General features: G+C 35.6%; 1 protein-coding gene across 4 annotated transcripts in view; it reads left to right on the top strand.

The window, feature by feature from the left end:
• Window positions 1–569: 569 nt before the first annotated feature.
• The window catches only part of LOC123528759 (protein Smaug homolog 1-like), a 68,232-nt gene continuing 44,920 nt past the window's right edge, over window positions 570–23,881 (top strand). Inside the window, exons 1-2 of one of the 4 annotated variants that reach the window (XM_045308751.2) lie at window positions 570–620; window positions 18,053–18,424. In XM_045308751.2, the coding sequence (XP_045164686.1) occupies window positions 18,211–18,424 (214 nt within the window). In that variant the 5' untranslated portion in view covers window positions 570–620; window positions 18,053–18,210. Of the gene's footprint in view, window positions 621–710; window positions 870–13,238; window positions 13,861–18,052; window positions 18,425–23,881 lie in introns of those variants that run through there. The other 3 variants (XM_045308733.2, XM_045308760.2, XM_045308741.2) reach the window with 3 other exon arrangements.

Below are 23,881 nucleotides of genomic sequence, written 5' to 3'. Positions count from 1 at the left end.
TTGTCTAAATTTTGAGGTACGGGAGTGGGTACTCTCGTTATCTTAGGGGATCAGGGGGTCTCCCCCTTTAAAATTATGAAAATTGTTATTTAATGGTGGCCTCTAGTGCATTTTTGAGTCTACAATTTGAGAAAATATTTATTCCTTTGCCAAAATAGATCTAGAATCTAGTTGGGTTTGCAACTTAGAAGTGTATAGGTCACTCCTCAGCCAACTGGGGGGGGGGGGGGGGGGGTGTCTGGACCCGGTCCTAGATCCTATATTGCCCTTGTTTATGGTATTCATAGCAGTCAGTCAAATTATTTTGCTTGGTTACTTTAGAACTTTAGCTCTAGGTCTAGATCTACCTTTAAAATTGTATTTGAATTTTTGTTTTTTAATGAACTCAGACATCATCTTTGTAGATTTTCTATAATAAGATTTCAAAATATGATTAATCAACAAAGGGGGTCGGGGCTGAGTCTCACCGTTCGAAATAGTGGCGGGAACTAACTCAATTTTGTGCCCCTGTTTACCTCTGTCGTGTCAAAACAGGGCTTTCCAGCTACCGCGTAATGATGACGTCACACATTAACATTTTGGTAGCCCACGATTATGTTTATCCGCATGTGCAAAGCAGCGTAAGTATTTTCCAGTAGTTTGCAAATATTCTTAAAATATTTCGGATAAGAATTTTGCAAATTTGCGATAAATGATATATATATAAAAAAGCATTAATTTACATCACGGTGCATGCTTTTTCGTGACGATGGTTACTAAAAATAGCAAGGCATCATGTTTCGAAATTATGTCAGACTCGGATATCAAAACAACTTGACCGATGTGATAGAAAATAGCGAATTTTGACTAACTGATACCAGTGGTTGTAAGTAAATTTTCTTTAATAGACAGAAATTAGTTGAATATCGGTGCTTTGACTGTAGAATTAACCAAGAATATTTTCTAAGGGCGTATTTTGTTAAAAATAACAAAATAATGTGGTCAACCGGTGTCTAAGTAAAATAATCCTACTGCAAAGCAAAAGTAACTTTCGCTAAAGTTCAGGGTTCGACACAATCATTTTTTTAAAGTTAATTTTCAATGATTTTTTTAAAAAAAATGAAGTGAATGGGCCCAGTACCAGAAAAATTGCGAAAATTAGCGTCGTTTTTTTCCTCAAAATTGTGAATTTTCACCCCCCTTGGAATCTGTAATTGTGAATTTTTTTAGTATATTTTGTAAATCAAATATTTATTGATTTAAATGTTTTGTACCCGATTGGTACGTACATGCACAATGAATTAATGTTTCGTACCCAAACGCACTATGATTATGAATTAGTCCAGCTAATTTGATGTGATCTTAGGAAATATTGAGAATTTTTTTCATATGGGCAATATATATCCCCACTCGTGTCAAACACTTGAAAGACCAAAATAGTTGAAGCAACTTCCGGTGAAATTTTCATCGCTGCTGACGCTTTACACGATATAGGTTTAAATGCTGATTATTTCACTATTTGGCTATAAATTCAAATAAAACTTACATATTGTATCGAAAAGGGGTTCAATTCCTCATTGATTTATGTAAAAATCAAATAATATCCAAAATTACGAATTTTCTGGTGATTTAAACCTATGTATGTACACTATTAATGTTTACCTTGTACAATACGCCAATATGCGCAAGTGATAAAACCAATAACTTTACACGACCGTGTACTGTGATTTATCCTCCATTATTTTGGTCCTTCAAAGTTTTGACGTTTCGATTGCCCCGTCACAAATGTAAAACGATCTGAACGTCGAATTATTTTGACTAGATTATGCATTAAAATTCAAGGGTCGATAATATAGGGAGACAAACATAACAAATTTTTATCAGTCAGGCGCTTTTCTTCGCAAAAGTCTTCAACAAAACTTCTTTAAAGTTTTTCAATGCTTTTTTTTTTTTACATTTTTCTACTATTTTTAGAGATTGTCACGACCAATTGTGAATGGGTCCTGTGGACCCAATTTGAAAATTGTGAAAGACCGTTTGCAATAATATTGTGAACGTGTCCGATATACAGTACCACTTACGTGAGGAAAAAAATCACTGATTTTATATTTGTTTTGTATCATGAGGCCACAGTATTATAATTTATGCTTCATGATCATGTTTACCTTGTTCTCTAGGACAAATTTCTATATGCCATACAGTAGTGGGTGAATAATGTTATGGTATAGGTTTTAATTTGAAGGATGTGTGTACAGGGCTAGACACTAACTATTTTGGGCCACTGGTCCGAAGAGCAGTTTCCACTAAATTTTTTAAATGAAACAGTTACTGGTCCTCCAAATATTTCACTGGTCCTTGTTGCTTTTCACTGGCCTCGGACCAGCGGACCAGTGTTAGTGTCAAGCCCTGTGTGTGTAGGCAGCTTTCTGTCATTTTAATGACATTATGTTGCTATTGAAATAGATAGCTTGATAACAGACTCTAATTTGTAATATTCTGACAAAATGCTGACTCGGAAGTCGTAAACAATAGAACTCGACTAAATAACAAGATGGTAGAATTGAGTGCTCAAGCCGATGTAGGAATTTCTAAAATGTCTTCATTTCAAGCCATTTCGACAATTTCTTTTCAAAAAGGGTAAATGTTGGTCCAAGCTGTGCATTATTCCAGATAATGTTTTCAAAAACTGATGATTATGTTGGTAGGAAGTCACCGAGTATCAGTAAGTTAAGACTTTCATGAATAGCAAATATATCATACTTATTTCAAAATGATTATGACAATTTTTTCCAATTTCTACTCGTGATAATAACCCCAGTTAGGTAATTAGAGCTTGCAGATTAAATGTTGATTGGGCTTTGAAGCCAGATCTGGCAATATGACCGGCTTGTTGAACGTGTCCAGGGCGAGTCTGGCAATGTCGTGGTATAGATCTGGTATTGAGCTTACAAGCTAAGTACCTATTGGCCACAATAAATTAAATTTCACCTTGGTCATGTCCATAAACTTGAATAGTGTGTTCATAAAGGTTAATTTGATAGAATTATTTATGATAATGTCTGTTTGGAAATTGATGGACCAGTTTTGCTCTCTGATATTCTGGGTTTTTCCTTTTTAGCTCCTATCAGGGCACTCGTTTGGCCATTTTTGGGGCCGAATATAGGCCCCATTCCCCTAATAAGATAGTATGTTTTTTTCCCTTTCTTAGAAGAAAATTCCCCTGATAATAGGTTGTTTGACACAACTAGACATGAACTCTCTTTCAAGTTATATTATAGTGCCTCTAATGAAGGTTACTGCTGCACTATAGTTAAATTAGTTAGAAATGATTGAAAACAGTATTAATAAATGTGAAAAGTAGTAACATATATATAGCTAAAAAATTTCCCCCTTTTGTCTTAAAACGACAAAAAAAATCCCCTTCCTGAGGGTATGGGTACTGTCCCCAAAAGTTGTCTAGTGCCCTGCCTATACAAAGTATATGGAGAGCTATCCTACTCACGTCGGGGTCTTTCCACGTCCCCACCTTGGTTAAAGTTTTTTCCACTTTCTCTTTTTTCTCCTTATCTCTGTAATTAATGGATGGGTTTGCTTTAAACTTAGAATAATTATTCCTCATCATCTCCCACATCATATGACACAACGCCCATAACTCTGGTACCAATATTTAATGAATTATCCCCCCTTTTACTTAGAATTTCAGGTTAAAGTTTTGATGCACTTTCACTATATCTCAGTTATTACTAAATGGATTTGATTCCAACTTAAAATAGTTGTTCAACATCATCACCCACATCATATGACACAAGGTGCATAACTCTGGCACCAATTTTTCATGAATTATGCTCCCTTTTACTTAGAATTTAAGGTTAATTTTGATGCATTTTCACTGTATCTCAGTCAGGGCTTTTTTCCCCTATAAATCTACCTCCGGTAAAAGGAGGTAATCCCAATGCCAAAAAGTATGGTTTTTTCCCAAAGTTGAATTTAAAATTCCCAAATGATTATACCTTTTAGGGTTTTTGCTGTTTTAAGATAGTTTTGCTAATTTGTATGTATACTTAGGTAAATTATAATACTGTTGAACAATTACTGAAATTTATGCAATTCATTAATATTTCACACAAAAACACATTTCTGTAGATTTTGGTAATTTGCAAATTGTCCCAATTAAGATAATATCCTAGAGCATTTTCCCAATTCCACCAGTGTCGGTGGCATTCCCAAATTGATGAAAAAAAGGCCTGTCAGTTATTAACTGTTATTACCAAATGGATTTGATTCAAACTTGCAGTTGTTCCACTTCATCACCCACATCATATGACACAAGGTGCATAACTCTTGCACCAATAGTTTATGAATTATGCCCCCTTTTTGCGTAGACTTTATCTTTACCTCTCTTATTACTTAATATTTTTGACACACACCCAAGCTATTGTGCAATATCTTCATCCACCATTGGACTCATTAAACACTCCAGTGACTGCTCCAGTTTCCTCAGATGTGCCCAGTTTCACTTTCCTGCATCGAAATAGTCGAGCGCGCTGTCTCCTGTGACAGCTCTTGTTGCTTACCTGAGCACAAAATGCTTTGGGTGAGCTGTTGTGGACACTTGTCATTTATGTCTTCCATCTTTCCACTGTTTTCTTCCTTTGAAACCATTTGGGGGCCTGGAGCGTATTGATACTGGAAATATGGTATATTTTATATTTTAGAGATAACTGCCCATTTTCAAAAATACTAACTTAAGTCAGTCTCCCACAATTTTACAGAGGGGCCTCAATGGCCAAGTTGTGACGGTCGCTGACTTTGAATCACTTGCCTCTCACCAATGTGGGTATGAGCCTTGCTAGGACGTAGAATTCTTTATGTGAGGAAGCCATCTTCCCAGGTGCCCGTCCGTGATGAAATAATGCCCAGAGGGGCACCTTGGGTCTTACTCCGCCATCAATAGCTGGAAAGTCGCCATATGACCAATAATTTTGTTGTTGTCACAACAATGGTGACAACAACAATGTGGCAAATCCAAACCAAACAAATTCTTCAGGAGGCAAGTGCCTCTGTTTGCCTTACTGCGGCTACAGCCAGCATGTACCAATTTAAGTCAGGTGAGCGCTACATGACAATCATGGTTCTCGTCTGTTCAATATTTTGTATTTTGTAGATAATCTTTTTTCATGCTTTGAAATTACATTTGAAGCAAGCTTTAAGTATTTCTAAAACTTTTAATGGCATTGATAAAAAATGCTTCAAATCTTATTAGTTTATGAAAGTCTGTATGTCTTCTGTTTTGTGTGAATGGTACTGGTTCAAGTCGTAAATTCGGCCAGGTGGTAAATATTTGGCCACCCACTTTAAAGCTTTTTTTCGCGCCAGATGCTTGAGAACCCATCGGAGTCATCACAAGCACTTGCGTTAGCAACAAAGTCGGCAAAAAACAACAAGTTGAGGTGAGTAGAAAAAAAGTTGTCCTTCCCTAAAGTTGTGTACTCTAAATAGCAAATATTTTGTCTCACTGGTCGCTTGACGTCATTGCACGCGCTCATTTATGTCAGGCCCGGCAAAGGTTAATTCAGATCTAAACTTTATAACAAAAAAAAGAACATGCGCTAACTAGCATAAAACATGTTAAAACCAAGAAAATGAATGCATTGTCACTCAACGTCATTGAATTTCCATGTCTACGTTTTTTTTTCATGTTGACGTCATTTCCTTTTGAATTATCTGTTTTGGGGCCGTAATACGTTTATGCTTTGCCAGGGAACGCGCATATATAAAACAGTGTTATAATAGCACGTGAGCGAGAGATTCTCTTTACTCTCCTGCTGAAACACCCCCGAAAAGTTACAAGAACAGCAGTTTTATGCTGGAATGTTTGATAAACTGTGACGTAAAAATTAAACTACGTCATGCTGGTGTGAGAAGGATGACAGGTGCTTTTTAAGTCTCTGTTGGCAAATATTTCCCAAGTGGTATGCTATTGAAAACAGATTGCAGTTTGTTAATCCCCCGCCACAAATGGTGGGGGGTTATAGGAATGGTCTCCGTCTGTCCTTCCGGTCTTCCTCCGGTCCGTAACACTTTCATGTCTGCTCCATATCTCCTAAACCCCTTGAAGGATTTTCATGGAACTTGGGTCAAATGATCACCTCATCAAGACGATGCGCAGAACCCATGAGTCAGCCTTGTCGACTCAAGGTCAAGGTCACAGCTCAAGGTCAAAGGTTTGAGCCTTCCATTTCGTGTCAGCTCTATATCTCCTAAACCCCTTGAAGGAATTTTATAAAACTTGGGTCAAATGATCACCTCATCAAGACGATGTGCAGAACCCATGAGTCAGCCATGCCAGCTCAAGGTCAAGGTCACAACTTAGGGTGAAAGGTTTGAGCCTTCAATTTTGTGTCTGCTTTATATCTCCTAAACCCCTTGAAGGATAATCATGAAACTTGGGTCAAATGATCACCTCATTAAGATGATGTGCAGAACCCATGAGTCAGCCATGTCGGTTCAAGGTCAAGGTCACAACTCAAAGTCAAAGGTTTGAGTCTTCCATTTTGTGTCCGCTCTGTATCTCCTAAACCCCTTGAAGGATAATCATGAAACTTGGGTCAAATGATCACCTCATCAATACAATGTGCAGAACCCATGAGTCAGCCATGCCAGCTCAAGGTCAAGGTCACAACTGAAGGTCACAGGTTTTAGCCTTCCATTTTGTGTCTGCTCTGTATCTCCTAAACCCCTTGGAGGAATTTTATAAAACTTGGGTCAAATGATCACCTCATCAAAACGATGTGCAGAACTTATGAGTCAGCCATGCCGGCTCAAGGTCAAGGTTACAACTTAGGGCCAAAGGTTTGAGCCTTCCATTTTGTGTCCACTCGTAAACCCCTTGAAGGATTTTCATCAAACTTGGGTCAAATGATCACCTCATCAAGAACTCATGAGTCAGCCATGTCAGCTCAAGGTCAAGGTCACAACTCAGGGTCAAAGGTTTGAGCTCTGTATCTCCTAAACCCCTTGAAAGATTTTCTTGAAACTTGGGTCAAATGATCACCTCATCAAGACATTGTGCAGAATTCATGAGTCAGCCATGTCAGTTCAAGGTCAAGGTCAAAGCTAAAGGTCAAAGGTTTACCCTTTCACTATCCATAGCAGTGGCGAGGGATTTAGCTGTCTTTCAGACTGCCTTGTTGAGAAAAGAACAATTTTGGCTGTAGCATCGATTTATTTCCAAGAAAATGTTGAAAATACAACCAACTTAATGTTTAAAAAGTGGTGGAATATTTACAACCTCTAGAAGGTAAAATGTGGAGGCTAAACCTGTCCGTTATTTTACGCGTGGTTTTATTGTTTACCATACTGTAAACGGCCGTTAATGATAATAATCAATGTTGCTTGTATCAAAGCACATATCATGGTAGAAATTTTGTACAAATCAATTGTAAAACGAAAGAAATATTTATGAAAAACCGCAAAAAGTGGCAGAATTTATGACTCGAACCAGCAGATTTTGAAAAGATACCAGTGCTTTTTTAACCCGTTTGAAAAACTGGATGTATTATGGGAACACGGGTGGGGGTGGGGGAAGGGCGGGTGCCGGCGGGCGGTGTTCACAGACTTTGTCCGGAGCATATCTTCTTCATGCATGGAGGGATTTTGATGAAACTTGGCACAATTGTTCACCATCATGAAACAGAGTGTCATGTGCAAGTCCCTTCTTTAGAATTACTTCCCTTTGTTGTTACTATAAATAGCTTATATTGTAACTTTTTCATTACTAGTCATAGGGAAAAATTGAGACCACTTTCCAGTAGTACAACATGCATGTTACATCCAATTTTTGGGTGTATTTTGACCTATCTCTACCTGGTTAAGATTTTTGTGTGGACTTGCAATTTTTTTTTTTTTTTTTTTTTTTTTTTTTAGCTCACCTGAGCACCAAGTGCTCAAAGGTGAGCTTTAGTGATCACCCTGTGTCCGGCGTCCGTCGTCGTCCGTCCGTCCGTCGTCAACAATTTGACTGTTAACACTCTAGAGGTCACATTTTTGACCCAATCTTAATGAAACTTGGTCAGAATGTTACCCTCAATAAAATCTTGGACGAGTTCGATATTGGGTCATCTGGGGTCAAAAACTAGGTCATCAGGTCAAATCAAAGGAAAAGCTTGTTAACACTCTAGAGGTCACATTTTTGGCCCAATCTTAATGAAACTTGGTCAGAATGTTACCCTCAATAAAATCTTGGACGAGTTCGATATTAAGTCATCTGGGGTCAAAAACTAGGTCATCAGGTCAAATCAAAGAAAAAGCTTGTTAACACTCTAGAGGTCACAATTTTGGCCCAATCTTAATGAAACTTGGTCAGGATGTTACCCTCAATAAAATCTTGGACAAGTTCGATATTGGGTCATCTGGGGTCAAAAACTAGGTCACCAGGTCAAATCAAAGAAAAAGCTTGTTAACACTCTAGAGGTCACATTTTTGGCCCAATCTTAATGAAACTTGGTCAGAATGTTACCCTTAATAAAATCTTGGACGAGTTCGATATTTGGTTATCTGGGATCATAAACTAGGTCACCAGGTCAAATCAAAGGAAAAGCTTGTTAACACTGTTGAAGCTGCATTTATGACTGTATCTTCATGAAACTTGGTCAGATTGTTAATATTGATGATCTTAAGGTCCAGTTTGAATCTGGGTCATGTAGGATAAAAAACTAGGTCACCAAGCCAAATCAAATGAAAAGCTAGTTTACACTAGAGGCCACATTTATGACCATACCTTAATGAAACTTGGTCAAATCTTGATGATCTATAGCTCAAGTTCAAATCTGGGTTAGGTGGGGTCAAAAACTAGGTCACTAGGTCATATCAAAGGAAAAGCTTGTTAACACTCTAGAGGCCACATTTATGACTATATCTTCATGAAACTTAGTCAGAATGTTAAACTTGATGATCTTTAGGGCAATTTTGAATCTGGGTCATGTCGGGTCAAAAACTAGGTCACCGGGTCAAATCAAAGGAAAAGCTAATTAACACTGTAGAGGCCACGTTTATGACCATATCTTAATGAAACTTGGTCAGAATGTTAATCTTGATGATCTTTAGGTCAAGTTTAAATCTGGGTCAGATGGAGTCAAAAACTAGGTCACTAGGTCATATCAAAGGAAAAGCTTGTTAACACTCTAGAGGCCACATTTTTGACTATATCTTCATGAAACTTAGTCAGAATGTTAAACTTGATGGTCTTTAGGTCAAGTTCGAATCTGGGTCATGTCGGGTCAAAAACTAGGTCACGGGGGTCAAATAAAAGGAATAGTTAGTTAACACTTTAGAGGCCACATTTATGACCATATCTTAATGAAACTTGGTCAGAATGTTAATCTTGATGATCTATAGGTCAAGTTTAAATCTGGGTCAGGTGTGTTAAAAAACTAGGTCACTAGGTCAAATCAAAGGAAAAGCTTGTTAAGACTCTAGAGGCCAGATTTATGACTGTAACTTCATGAAACTTAATCAGAATGTTAATCTTGATGATCTTTAGGTCAAGTTCGAATCTGGGTCATGTGGGGTAAAAACTAGGTCACCGGGTCAAATCAAAGGAAAAGCTAGTTAACACTTTAGAGGCTACATTTATGACCATATCTTAATGAAACTTGGTCAGAATGTTGATCTTGATGATCTTTAGGTCAATAGGTCAGGTGAGCGATACAGGGCCTTCATGGCCCTCTTGTTATAAATTACTTCCCTTAGTTGTTACTATAAATAACTTATATTGTAACTTTTTTTATAATTGACCGTAGGGAAAAACCAAAACCACTTTCCTGTGGTACAACATAGATGTTACTTTCAAATTTTAGGTGTATTTTAAGGTATCTCTACTTGGTAAGGAGTTTTTTTGTGGACTTAGTACAATCAGAGTTTTTTTTCGGCCGTTTTTATAGCCGTTATTCGGCTATATTCCCAATGCCAAAAAGTATGTATTTTTCCCAAAATGAGTGCAAAAATTCCCAATCTACATTCTGAAAAAAATTGCATCAAAATTGCACAAAAAATGACCAAATTATGGACAATTTTGTAATGGAAGTATGCTAAAGAGGTTCTACAATGTTAAGCAAGTGTATGAGAAGGTGCTTAAACACATCCTTACTATATCCTATGGGACTAAATATTTCCCAATTTGGAACATTTACACGTCAAAATTCCCAATTTTAGGGGTATAGGCTATGTTCCCAAATTAGCCAGAAAAAACCCTGACAATAATTACTACACAACCACAGAATTAAAATTCCATTTGCAAATACAGGTGCAAAAGAAATTTGCTATGACGGGCGTATATTGTGACATTCTGGCACTCTTGTTTCCCACTAATTTGGGAATGGGGCCGGGGCCTTTACAATTGGGAAAAATGCGTCGTAAAATGCCAAAATTGGGAATTGTTAAAAGTCCTATTTTTAGCTCACCTGTGAGTTTCTGTGACCGCTCGATGTCCGGCGTCTGTCTGTCGTCTGTCAACATTTAGCTTGTGTATGCGATAGATGGCTGTATTTTTCAACTGATTTCATGAAATTTTGTCAGAATGATTACCTTGATGAAATCTAGGCCAAGTTTAAAAAAGGGCCATCTGGGGTAAAAAACTAGGTCAGTAGGTCAAATCAAAGAAAAACCTTGTGTATGCGATAGAGGCTGTATTTTTCAATTGATCTTCATAGATTTTGGTCAGAATGATGACCTTGATGAAATCTATGCAAAGTTTGAAAATGGGTCATCTGGGGTCAAAAACTAGGTCATCCGGTCAAATTAAAGAAAAACTTTGTGTATGCAATAGGGACTGCATTTTACACTGGATATTCATAAAATTTAGTCAGAATGATTGCCATGATGAAATCTGGGCCAAGGTAGAATATGGGTCATCTGGTCAAAAACTAGGTCACTAGGTCAAATCAAAAAACCTTGTGCATTGATAGAGACTGTATTTTTCAATTGATCTTCATGAAATTTGGTCAGAATGATAGCCTTGATGAAATTAAAGTCGAGTTTGAATATGGGTCATCTGGGGTCAAAAACCAGGTAGCTAGGACAAATCAAAGAAAAACGTTTTGTATGTGATAGAGGCTGTATTTTTCAATTGAGATTCATGAAATTTGGTCAGAATGATTGCCTTTGTCAAATCTAGGTCAAGTTCAAATTCAGGACATCTTGGCTCAAAAACTAGGTCACTAGGTCAAATTGAAGAAAATACTTGTTTACACTTAAGAGACCACATTTTTGGTCCAATCTTAATGAAAATTGGTCAGAATATTTGTTTCCATGAAATCACTAGGTCAGAAATGTTTACACTGTTATGGTGTGTTTCTCAGGTGAGTGACCAAGGGCTATCTTGGCCCTCTTGTTTATTAAAATGTCACATTTAAGAAAAAAATTACCATAATTTATCATTAGGCATTAAGTTTGCAAACTGTTTTGTGTTTCAAATGTTTAACTTCAACTTTAAGGTTTCAGTCTTGTTTGAAAAAGTTGAAAAAAAGGGCAATAAATTTAACTTTGGGAATTTTAGCTTTAAAATTGGGGGAAAAAATCAAACTATTTGCCATTGGGATTGGGGTCCAATTTCGGCCCAAAATTGGCCAGAAAAAAAACACTGGATACCGTTTAGTAAAGTGGATAAAGACTCACCATAAGGTGCAGGCCTGGATCCAGGACCTGGCTGAGGGGGCTTGTGCCCTTCCCCCCCACCCCCAGTTGGCTGAGAAGTTACATACCCCCAGTTGGCTGAGAAGTTACATATACGCATCAAAGAAGCACCCTACTATTTTGGCAAAGGAGTAATATTTTCTAAAAATTTAGACCCAGAAACACACCAGAGGCCACCATATTTCATACCTATATTTCAAAATTGTCCCGGGGCAGGGCCCCCTGACATCCCCCCCCCCCCCCCCCCCATCAATAGGGGAATAACCCCTCTATTACCTCAACAGTTTTTAGACCTAAATATGCACCAGAGGCCACCATTTCTTGCCTGTGTTTCAAAACTTTCCAGGGGCAGAGCCCCCTGACCGCCCTTAAATGAAGGGAGTAACCTAGACTAGCCTCTAGACTGATAATGAAGCATTTGTCACAGAATTTAAGCTTTTGTAATTTTTCTTTCATTCTGTGTAATAGTGACAAATGCCAGTCTGTTTTAGAGATTTTCTCAGAGAATGATTGTAATATTATCAATATGATATTACATAGGATATAGACTGGCTACATCCACAACTTGAAAAACAAAAATTTAAAAAAGAAAAAAATATCATAGTCTAGGAGCTAGTCTAGGAGTACCCTCACCAATAAATGCACCAGATGCCACCATTTCATACCTATACTTAAAAAAAGCCAGAGGGGAGACCCCCCCTCACCCCTCTAACATGGGCAGAGGCCCCCTCCTCCCATACATACCTGCACTCCGTGCCATGCATCTCGGCGGTGACATCTTCGTTCTAGACTGGTGCCCCCCCTACCCCACTCACCCCCAGTCAAATATTTCTGGATCTGGGCTTGAGGTGTCTGGGTCTCTAAAATAGTATAGTCCCCTACACTTTAGCATGTATTACCATATCATTCATTAATAAATTTTGTCTATTACTTAGTTTGGAAGTAATAATTTTATGTGGTACTGATCTATCCTTACTGAATGTTAGTTATGGTTTTAAGTATGTATTGTTTAACTCAGTTTTATCAATAAACTGTGTTGCAACATGTTTTAAAATTAACTCCACAGTGTATGACATTGGCGATTGAGCACAAATGGGAGGTAATTCATGCAGTCATCATTCATATTTTGTGCTAACCTGACTGTGACTTCGATCTGTAACAAATCATCATATGACAACCAAATGGGATTTAGTCACAACTCACCTAACCAGTTTAAAATGTGGTGTAAATTATGCAGAAAACTTTGAATGCAGTAAATACATGACCAGAAAGAAGTTTTAAATATATTAAAGTATGAACAGAACCAGTGTTATAAATACACTTCCCCAATGTATAATATAAACCATGGTCATGAAAGTGAAAAATACTAGTTCATTTTAGTGTCAGATAGCGTTAATATTTTCTTTCATGGTTTCCATGGTATTTACAAGTTTTCTTAACATATTTTGCGATGTTTTTTTTTTAAGACTTATGAAAGCTTTTGTACTGAAAGTTGAGATTTGTTGTCCCTTCATGGAATAAAAGAATGCACATAAAACTTAAAGGTGGTATTATCTTGTAACTTCCAGTAGTTACCATACAGTATGAGGCTTTCTTGTGTTAGTATTAAACAATGATCAGATGAATTATTCGTTAAATTGATATCTCAGAAATACTTTATACATGTATAAATTTTGCCCGGTATAATTTAATTCATTCGGAGCCTACCAAAAAAAAAAAAAAAAAATGCCTTGAAGAAATAGTCAGTTGTAAATATTATTTTAAAAATTGCAAATTAAGTCTTCATTTAGTTTATTTATACCCTTTAATCTCTTTATTAAGCGGACAGTGTTACATACTGTTGATACATACAATACAGTATGGAAGTTTTGTTTACAGTGACATAAGAAATATGTTTGCCAGTGCCTTAGATATATAGCAGCCTGTGGTATTGATTAAGGTTGAATCATGTCTCTATGTAAAACTGTATACACACACTGCGAAAATGTTTTTCATTCATACTTGACTCACTCAGGCTGAACTGCCATGGAGATAACAGAATAATGTAGCCGATTATCTATCATACATAAAAAGTGTAAACATACAGATTGTATTTCATAGTGCAGCGAAAATATCTAGGATTATATTTCATTTTTTGCCAAAAGTCTGAGCTGATTAAATTGAAGTTTTTCATGGATTACAAAAATTAAGGTAAACGTTTTCTAATTTGAACTGTTTCAGTTTCTCATGAAATAATAGAAGTTCGTAAACTTTTAAATATATTCTGTTATAGATCGAATACAGTCATGTAATACGAAAAACAGAGAGAAATCTACTGTTTAAAATAATGAACTTTACTGTGTGCATTGATTTATTACATGTATATACTATCCTTTTTTTTTCTATATGAAATTTGGACTTCCACTTTAAAGGTGGTCAATCTTGTTCTGTCATATGTATGAAAATAGGACGGCTTTATACACAAATATACATAGAAGAACTGAATGTTTTATTGACTGATTTAAAAGAATTATTATCTCCCTTTAAGGATAATATTGTTGTAAATCAATTTGTTTCAACACAATTTTATGATGAATTATTCCCTTTTGACAGTATTAAAGCTACTGAAATAACTTACACATGCAGATAATCTATTTTATAACAATTTGGATGTCAGAATAAGATTTTAAAGGGTCACTCGACTAATAGACTAAAGGGAAGTAATAGAAACTTACAAGCTGTCACTGTTATTGAAATGTCTGCTAAAATTGTTTTCTCTTTTCTTCTTTTACTGTCTGTTGAAACTGCCTATGTCAAAAGTATGACTGTAGATATATTTTCCAGTTAATTTTGTCTGAAAAATTGTATCTTAGTTAAATAAGTTACTTGCTCTTGGTATCTAACATAGTAAAATGCTCTGGGAAGTCAAGTTATTCTACAATTTCACCCAGAAATATTTCAGATAAATTCTTGAGGGTTCCAAATTCAGGTTGGCCTTTAAAGGTCTGTCCAAGCATTGAAAAATTATGCACCCTTGGACATAGACAAGATGTGTATTATTGGCCCATGGAAGTTTGTGGCACGTTTTTAATATATTCACCTGATCACCTTGAAATGTAGATGTGCATGACATTTTCTTTTTAGTGTTGGCTTAAGTGAAGAGTTATGCACCCTTCAGGCCTTGACATTAACTGTGTCCCGGGATCCCGAGGACATTCTAGTGAGGGACACCAACTATTCAAAGCTTGGTGCTCTTCCAGGATATCAAATAAGTCATAGAGTGGGGGCGTTTTATATTGGTTCCAGAATCATTGGCTTCACTGTAATATACTGACTTCAGTTATGGTTGCTGGGTGATAAAGATACAGGTTTCTATTTTAACATGTACAGAAACTCCTGCAGGTTTGCAAAATGTAATGTTGTCGTTGGTTATGAAGAATTAACTGATAAGGTTTTCAATGTTTTGTTTTCAATAACTTCTTATGTGGGTGTTGAAATATTCTTACTTCTGTATGGTTGTTAGGTGATAAGTTTATTTTAAGTTAACACTACACCCACAATTACCCACATAAGTACAACTGTAAAAAGATTTCATTTTACATAATTAGCCAGGCATGAATTCTGTAAAATTTCATATTTTAATCCATTTATTATTTATTTTGAGTTCATATCCCCCTCCCAAACCCCCACCTTTAAATACCACATCCCTACTATAGCTCTTGGCATCCCGACTATAGGTGTTGGGTGCCGGCGCCTGTCCTTCTGATATTTGAACCCCACCAGTAAGGGTACTTGCAAGGTACCAGCAGTGGTTAGTAGTCAGTTAGTTTAAGTAAATAACTTAAGCAAACCAATATATTATTATTGTTTCTTTTTTGCATCAAGTACTCTTTATAGTTATATATTGTGGAAAACCTTAAGATTGCATTTTAAATATCTGCTTGTGACTTTTAAAGTGGAAAATCTTGCCTCTTTAACGTAGTTGTGAATGATTGTATGAAGTTCATGCTGATATGGATACTAGTTAAAACAAATGTATAAACATGTTTGACCTATTTAATCATAACTGTTCTTTGCTCACCCAATGAATAAAGTCAGCTTCAGTAATTGATCTGGATCATTGGACAACATTACAATACTAATAAGGGATCTGTTCAGCAAATCCCTGTTATCGTTTGTTAATCTTTTTGGAGAACTATTTTCTATGGCACAGACAATAGGATAGTCCTATATTTCATGATTTTAAAACTGATAAATCTTACTATGTTGAACGTAATACGGCAGCCGAGGTGACGGTTCATTGTTTTCAAACAGGCTTCACCTTAACTCTAGTTTAAGATATAAGTGTTTTTTGAAAGATAAGTGGTTGCTCATAAATGCTGAACTTTGACCTTTATAATTACTTTGATATGTTTTAGAAGAAAAGATGATATAAGTAAAGGTCATTTACCTGTGCAATTTGATGTTAATTAGCATTAGTCATACTGGATATTTGACAATAGTAGTATTTGTCATTTGAAATGAATTTTAGAAATGTTTACAAAAACAAGATAAAACATTTTCTGTGATATACATTTGTCCTTGTATTCTTAAAATTAATGTAACATGTCAGATTGAAATTCTTTAAGGTACATAATTGTAAGTAAACAGGGTTGGCTGTTACTGTTGGATGTTAAGATATTCAGTGTGGTTTTTCTTGACAACTTGTCATCTATGCAACAAAGATTTCTTGTTACTCAGAATTTCACTTGTTAATTATGTAATAAATAAATATAGCATGGAAAAGCCCTTGTATGCATGGTCATTACTTTTATTGGCATTGAATCATGCATGCATTATGTTACGCTACGTTGTATGATAGATAGATATCTTGTATGATAGATTGGTTCATTGTAGACTAGCCACTAGACTGATAATAATATATTTCTACATTTTTCCTTTTTTTGATGAATTTAATTTCATAGAGACAAAAGCCAGTCTATTTTAGAGATTTTCACAGAGGAATGATGTTGAAATTATATGATATTGGACATAGGATATAGACTGGCTCAGTTCACTACATTTAATCATAAAAATGTACAAAAAGATATATCAGAGTCTAGGAGCTAGTCTAGGTTCATTGTATCTTAGACTGGTACCTTGTATGATTGATTGGTATATTATATGATTGATATGTACCTTTTATGATTGATTGGAACATTTTATCATAGATTGGTACATTGTATGATTGATTCATACATTGTATGATTGATTGGTACATTATTTGATAGATTGGTATATTTTATGATAGACTGGTACATTGTTTGATTGATTTGTACATTGCATGATAGGCTTGTACACTGTATGATTGATTTGTACATTGCATGATTTATTGGTACATTATTTGATAGATTGGTATATTTTATGATAGATTGGTACATTGTTTGATTGATTTGTACATTGCATGATAGGCTGGTACATTGTTTGATTGACTGGAACATTCAGTCATAGATTGGTACATTGTATGATTGATTGGTAAATTGCGAGATAGACTGGTACATTGTATGATTGACTGGAACATTTCATCATAGATTGGTACATTGTATGATTGATTGGTACATTGTTTAGTAGATTGGTACATTGTATGATTGATTGGTATATTGTTTGGTAGATTGGTACATTGTATGATTGATTGGTAAATTGTTTGGTAGATTGGTACATTGTATGATTGATTGGTATATTGTTTGGTAGATTGATACATTGTATGATTGATTGGAACATTGCATGATAGACTAACGTTGTTTGATAGATAGGGACTTTGTATGATAGTTAAGTATATTATATGATAGTGTATTATTGTTTGGTACAGTATGTGATAGATAGGTTCATTGTTAAATAGGTACTTTGTATGATAGTTCGGTACATTGTATGGTAGTTTGGTATATTTCATGATAGTTTGGTACTTTGTATGGTAGATTGGTTTCTGGTATGATAGGCTGGTGCCTGGTATGAGTTTCTGTCCAAACATTCAAGAGAAAGTTGGCACAGCAGTTAGGATATTGACAAAGCAGATAAATCTTTTCAGTGTAATCCTGTTGATGCTGCACACTTTCCTCGGAGTCTGTTGTTGTTTTTGCTGCATAGATAGAAACAAATCATTTTCCAAGGATATTTATACAAAAACGTTGGTAGAAAAACAAACATTTAGTGTCCGTGTTTGTTGTAGTACAGACTGCATGTTGCAGATTGTGTTATTTTTCACCCTGTAATTGTTTACTTGCATGTTCCCTTGATGACAATGATTTACCATTTGCCAAGATTTTTTCATGAGTAGTGAGACTGCTGATCAATTTATGTCACAGGTAAACATGAAGAAGATCACGGTTTTTGTGTATCATAAACATCATCTTTGTTCTATTTGCAGAAAGTCATGTTAACCAAACTCCAGTCATGAAATAGTGGTTAAAACAACGAAAACAGTTGTACTAGATCTCATGCGTATAAACCACAGTTTAGAAGTGGGACGAAAAATGATGAGAAGGATCTAACTAAGATGATATTGGAGATACATACAAGCAGAATATGAGGATGAAATCGAACAATATGTTTCGAGACCAGGTGAACTCGGTGACGACGTGGTTTGGCAGTTGGAGCACTTGTGAGCAAACTGTGGTACTCTACTCACTGCTCAAGTTAATTCCGCCGCGTCATTGTCGGTTCTTAGTGCAAATGCTACAGCAGAGAATAACTGACGATAAAGATGTAGAAATACAAGAAGATGAAGCAAATGATCCAGGTAAACTGTTTTTGTCCAATTCTGCTCATAAAAACTTACAATGATTATTTGTTATTGAATTAACAGTTATGCAGAATTTGATGACATTGTAAAGTTTTTGATGAGTCTGAAAAACTTATTTTTTTAAATCTTAGAGAAAACTTAGGACATGGATTTGCTACAGAGATTTTAAATGATACAAAAAGATTTTTTTTTTGTAGATGCTTACAATTTGAAAAGTCATTTATCTATAAATATCATTCATAGATTGGACATTTAGTTCTTAGTTTTCTTCTAGAAAACTGGTATCTTATCCTCATAATTGCCTTCAATTTTCTGTCATCCAAAAGAATGAAATTTATTTTATAAACTTAATTGAAAGATGCAGGGAACCAGGAGATAGGTATCTCAGGCATACTTTAAAGCAGATAAACCACGTGGTTGATTTGCATTTGGCCCAACTTAAAAAGTATTACTAATCAAAAGAATTAATCTTTGTAATATGTTGTTGAACTGTCTAATTTTCTATTAAAGATGCCTGCTATGATTTTTAGTTTAGGATGAATGTAGAAATGATTGCAGAACTTGGAAACATTTTATGATTGAAATTCATGCCACTGTTTCAGTATTAATTGTTAAAATATGTCAAAGTCAGATGGGTTTTTAAAAGCAGCCACGTTTTTGATGCAATTTTAAAGGCTCTTGAAGTATGTTATAACAATAGACATGATCCGGTATGGAGGAAGTCTTGGGCTTTTAGACTTATCACATGACTGCAGCATAATAAATTATTATTCCTTAAGGCTTAGAAGTAAATCTGGAGTCTCCTTTGCTAGCTACATCCTCTAAGCCCCTTGCATTCAAGTTTCCCAAAATTTCCTAGGATGATAGGAGGCGGAAACACACTTGTACATATTAACCTAGCTATAAAGTTATAATAGGTGTACTATAAATGCATTGAAATTGGCCGGAAATATCTTTTACAGCCTCATTTACATAGTTGTTTCTGACTGAAACAAATTGGAGAATTTTACACAGATTTGTATCCCATAGCTGGAATCCTTATTTTCAAATATGAGGTTAATTTTAAGAACTTTGGATTTACTGAAACAGCAAGATGTCAGAAAAGTTAAAAACATACATGTATTTATTTTTTTTTTCTGATATACAAGCACACAAACACCCACTACATACACACGTATGACACGTGCACACACACACACACGCACATGCACGCACACATGCACACACACAGCACTGTCCTCTCTGAGGAATACTGTAAAATGTGAAGACGGAGATAAACATGTGTTACCTCTATCACGATTAACAAGATGTGAAATGACTGATGCACATGCTGGAATTTTAACTGAAAAGAGAGCAAAAATAGAGCATGATGGCTGTATTCCAATAGGCATGCTACAATAATTTCTTTATCTTTGAAAAATGTTTTTCCCTATAAATAAAGACATTACTGTCTTTGATTTAAGTGCTCAACAGTCTTCGCTATATCATGCAGAATTATGTAAAATTCAAGTTACTATTGTTGAAACTTTAATTGCCAGCAAGGCAAGCCAGACTTCGTGTTTACTTGCTCGCATTGACCGACTAATTTAAAATTACTTGGAATTCATTTGAAATTTACAGTGCATATTTGTCACAGCAACTGAAGTGTCAAATTTTCACTAGGTATTTCTAAATGCTAAAAGACACATATCAATAATTGTGTTGGAGGAGCCAAAGGATTGCAGTAGTTTACATTTGGTTTAAAAGAATTTCACTGATTTTTTAGAATTTGTTTAAAACATAATTATGTATGTTGTTTTCTTGCTATAGGCCACATGCAGTGTCAGTATATTTCTTTCAAATGTAAAATAGCAAGGCACAAAGCCAAAATGTGTCAGACTTTGATTTGAGAAATCAGCATGTATTTATCAAAGTGTATAAAGTAGACTTTATGACCAGAGATTTAGTCATCCTGTGTTATTTAACTAATTGCTATCCTACTAGATTAAGACCCTTTTGACCAGCGACAACATTTCGCTGCAGCATTTTGTACTTTTAGTACATAGTCTGTGTCAAAATCAATGTTGATTTCTTGTCTTTTTTTTTGCCTGTATTATTTTTTGTTTGACCATAAACACTCAACTATGTAAACTGTTTGATTTTACAGCTTTTAAGCCTAACTATTCTTTTAACCTTTAACCTGCTAAATTTCTAAAATGGACTGGTGTGTCATTCAATTTGGGAAGTACCATTTAATATTCGAAGGGGTGTTCATTGAAAATTGACTGACTAAATAGCGAATAGTGCAGACAAATGTGCAGGCTGATCTTAGTCTGCACTGGTCGCAAATTAAGAATCACTTGACGCCAGCAGACTAAAGGTTAACTTAAAGTGTAAGTTATTTATGGGAAATATTGTTTTTGTGATGATGTGTGATTTTCTCCTCCTAAACAGGTCCAACCACCATTTCCCCATTACTGAAAAAAAGGAAAAAAAACTGCAAGAGAAAATGTTACTCTAGATATATGATACTATCATTTTATTGCCAGCTATGCAGTATCAGTAATATTACTATTTGATTGCCAGCTATAGCATCTGATACAGCAGTTTATAAGACTTTAATTTATTGCGGTAGTCTTTACTTTCTGTAGAATTATTGTGAAGATGAGTTTTTGCCAATTTTGTAAGATACATTCTGTTCAATTGAAATTTCTCCCATGTGTGAGTTTATTTCGTTAAAATAGTTAAATGCAGCAGTTTTACCAATTCAGCAATAGAACAAAATTTCAATAAGTTTTCTGGCACATGTACAAATATATTTGAACAAATTTGTCCCAGGTCCAACAAAATTCATATTTGTTTCAACATGCATGACCGTCACGGTGCTTGAAGAAGTGTACACTGACAGAATGGTTCTATTGCAGGGGCTTAGCTCCCAGTTACAATATCGTGCTTTTCATTCACTTTCATAGCATTAGAAATCACAGCACTGGTTGGTTAGGAAAGTCGGGCAGTACTTATAAAACTGTACAAGTCGTGCCATTGGCTTTATTTTCAATTATCGTGGACTATGATATCAATAGTCCACTGTCTTTTCAATAACAGTCCTAGGTGGCCTCTTTGACTTTTCATACTCTTGATTAGACTTCTTTTTGTTTAGGTATGCCATTTCAGGCTCCATCGACGTACCACCTTCTATTGTGGTTTCAGTGTATTTCTACTCTACGTGTGCAGCCATTATTTGTTACGCTGTAAATAAACCGCCTATGCTGATTGGTCATCGTATAAATCTGTAAATTTAAATGGTCGATTTGGGTGACATCGCATATTAATTAGACAGATGTAAAAATAATTTCTTGGAAAACCTAATATCTTGACAATCAATCAGCTTAAAAGAGTGTCAATTCATATATCCCTGGGAAAGTAAAAAAAAAATATTTTAGCTATGAAATTGGGAAATAAACATACTGTTTGCCATTGGTAATAGGGCCGAATTTAGGCCCCAAATCAGCCTGAAAAGAAAAGCTGAAATCTAGCAGTAATCTAACGGTATTGTAAATTGGTTAGTAGATTTAGGCGGTACTGTTAATTGGTTAGAAATCAAGCAGTGATTTGTAAATTGCACAGAATTTACCAGTTCAGTAACTTGGTTGAAATCTAGCAGTACCAAAAATTGGTTAGAAGTCTTATTATTAAGTAGTATTGTAAATTGGCTAGAAATCTAGGAACACTTTAGATTGGATAAAATTCTTAATCAGAAATGAACAATGAATGCAAGCGGTGAAAGTATTTGTTAATCAGCAAGCAAAATATATAATCAGTAAATATATGATATTATTAAAGGTAAAAATACTCAAGACACTGATTAAGCTGTTTACTGTTTTATAATGGGGAAATGAAAGCCATGCAGAAATGCCTGTTAGAGTTACCTGTTTAGAACTGGCATTACAAAATATTTGAAACAGTAAGCTGTTCATTATGAAAAATTGAATAAACCAGAACACAATCGGTCTGTATCAATGTTTGAAGATCACCAAGCTAAAGCATGTCTTCCTGCAGGACAAGCGAGCTGCTGCTGCAAGTTCCACTTGCCCAGAGCTGAGTTGATTTACCAGGAACTGTATCAGCATGGAAAAGATAGCTGGGCCCAGGATGAAATTAAACAATACCAGAACATGCACAGTGTTCAGTATGTTTAATAGATGTGACCATTTCCATGTTGAATCCTCAAACAAATTGCTCTTCTGAAAGTTTTGAAATTATGTCCTCTTTCGTCATGGGCCAGATGCTGTTCTGGTCACGTTAATTTAATGCAGACATTTTTGTTAATAAACAATATTGTTTATATTTATTTCGATGTAAATGAGATGTGGAACCAAAATTTGTAGTCCTGTTTGGCGCCCTTACATGCTCACACTCTAAACAATATTGTTTATATTTACATGCTACCACTCGAAGTAGTGTATTATAAATCGAGAGTTACAGTTGTAATTCTGTTAGTTTAATTTTCTCTGGTATGTTTCTTTATCTGTGTAAATATTTACTGCTGACTTGTGCTCAACAGAAATGTGACAAATTGACATAAAAACAACCTATGTTTTTAGCCCACCATCATCAGATGGTGGGCTATTAAAATCACTCTGCGTCCGTGGTCCGTCCGTCCGTCATTCCGTCCGTCCGTCCGTCCGTCCGTTAACAATTTCTCGTTATCGCATCTCCTCAGAAACTACCAGGGGGATTTTGACCAAACTTGTCAGAATCATGTATTGGTACCCTAGTTGTGTCCCCGGAAAATCAGACTGGTTCAACAATTTTATGAGTGAGTTATGGCCTTTGTTTATTTCTATAATTTACATAGATTTATATAGGGAAAAACTTTGAAAAACCTTCTTGTCCAAAACCACAGAGCCTAGGGCTTTGATATTTGGTATGAAGCATTATCTAGTGGTCCTCTACCAAGATGATTCAAATTATTTTCTCTGGGGTCAAATATGGCCCCGCCCTGGGGGTCACATGGTTTATATAGACTTATATAGGGAAAAAACTTTGAAAAACCTCTTGTCCAAAACCACAGGGCTAGGGCTTTGATATTTTGTATGTGACATCATCTAGTGGTCTTCAACTAAGATCGTTCAAAATTATACCCCTAGGGTCAAATATGGCCCCACCCTGGGGGTCATATGGTTTACATAGACTTATATAGGGAAAAAACTTTGAAAATCTTCTTGTCCAAACCACAAAGCCATAGGGCTTTGATACTTGTAATGTAGCATCATCTAGTGGTTCTCTACCAAGTTTGTTCAAATTATCCCTCTAGGGTCAAATATGGCCCCGCCCCGTGGGTCACATGGTTCAAATAGACTTATATAGGGAAAAGCTTTTAAAATCTTCTTGTCAATAACTACAACATTCAAATTTGGACCACATGTATATTTTTGAGTGGCAAGATGAACCTTGACATGAGTTGACCTTGAT

The sequence above is a fragment of the Mercenaria mercenaria genome, chromosome 1, assembly GCF_021730395.1.
Source record: "Mercenaria mercenaria strain notata chromosome 1, MADL_Memer_1, whole genome shotgun sequence".
Classification (NCBI taxonomy): domain Eukaryota; kingdom Metazoa; phylum Mollusca; class Bivalvia; order Venerida; family Veneridae; genus Mercenaria; species Mercenaria mercenaria.
The sequence above is the reverse complement of the archived record's forward strand: the minus strand, read 5'-3'. Positions and strand labels throughout refer to the sequence as shown.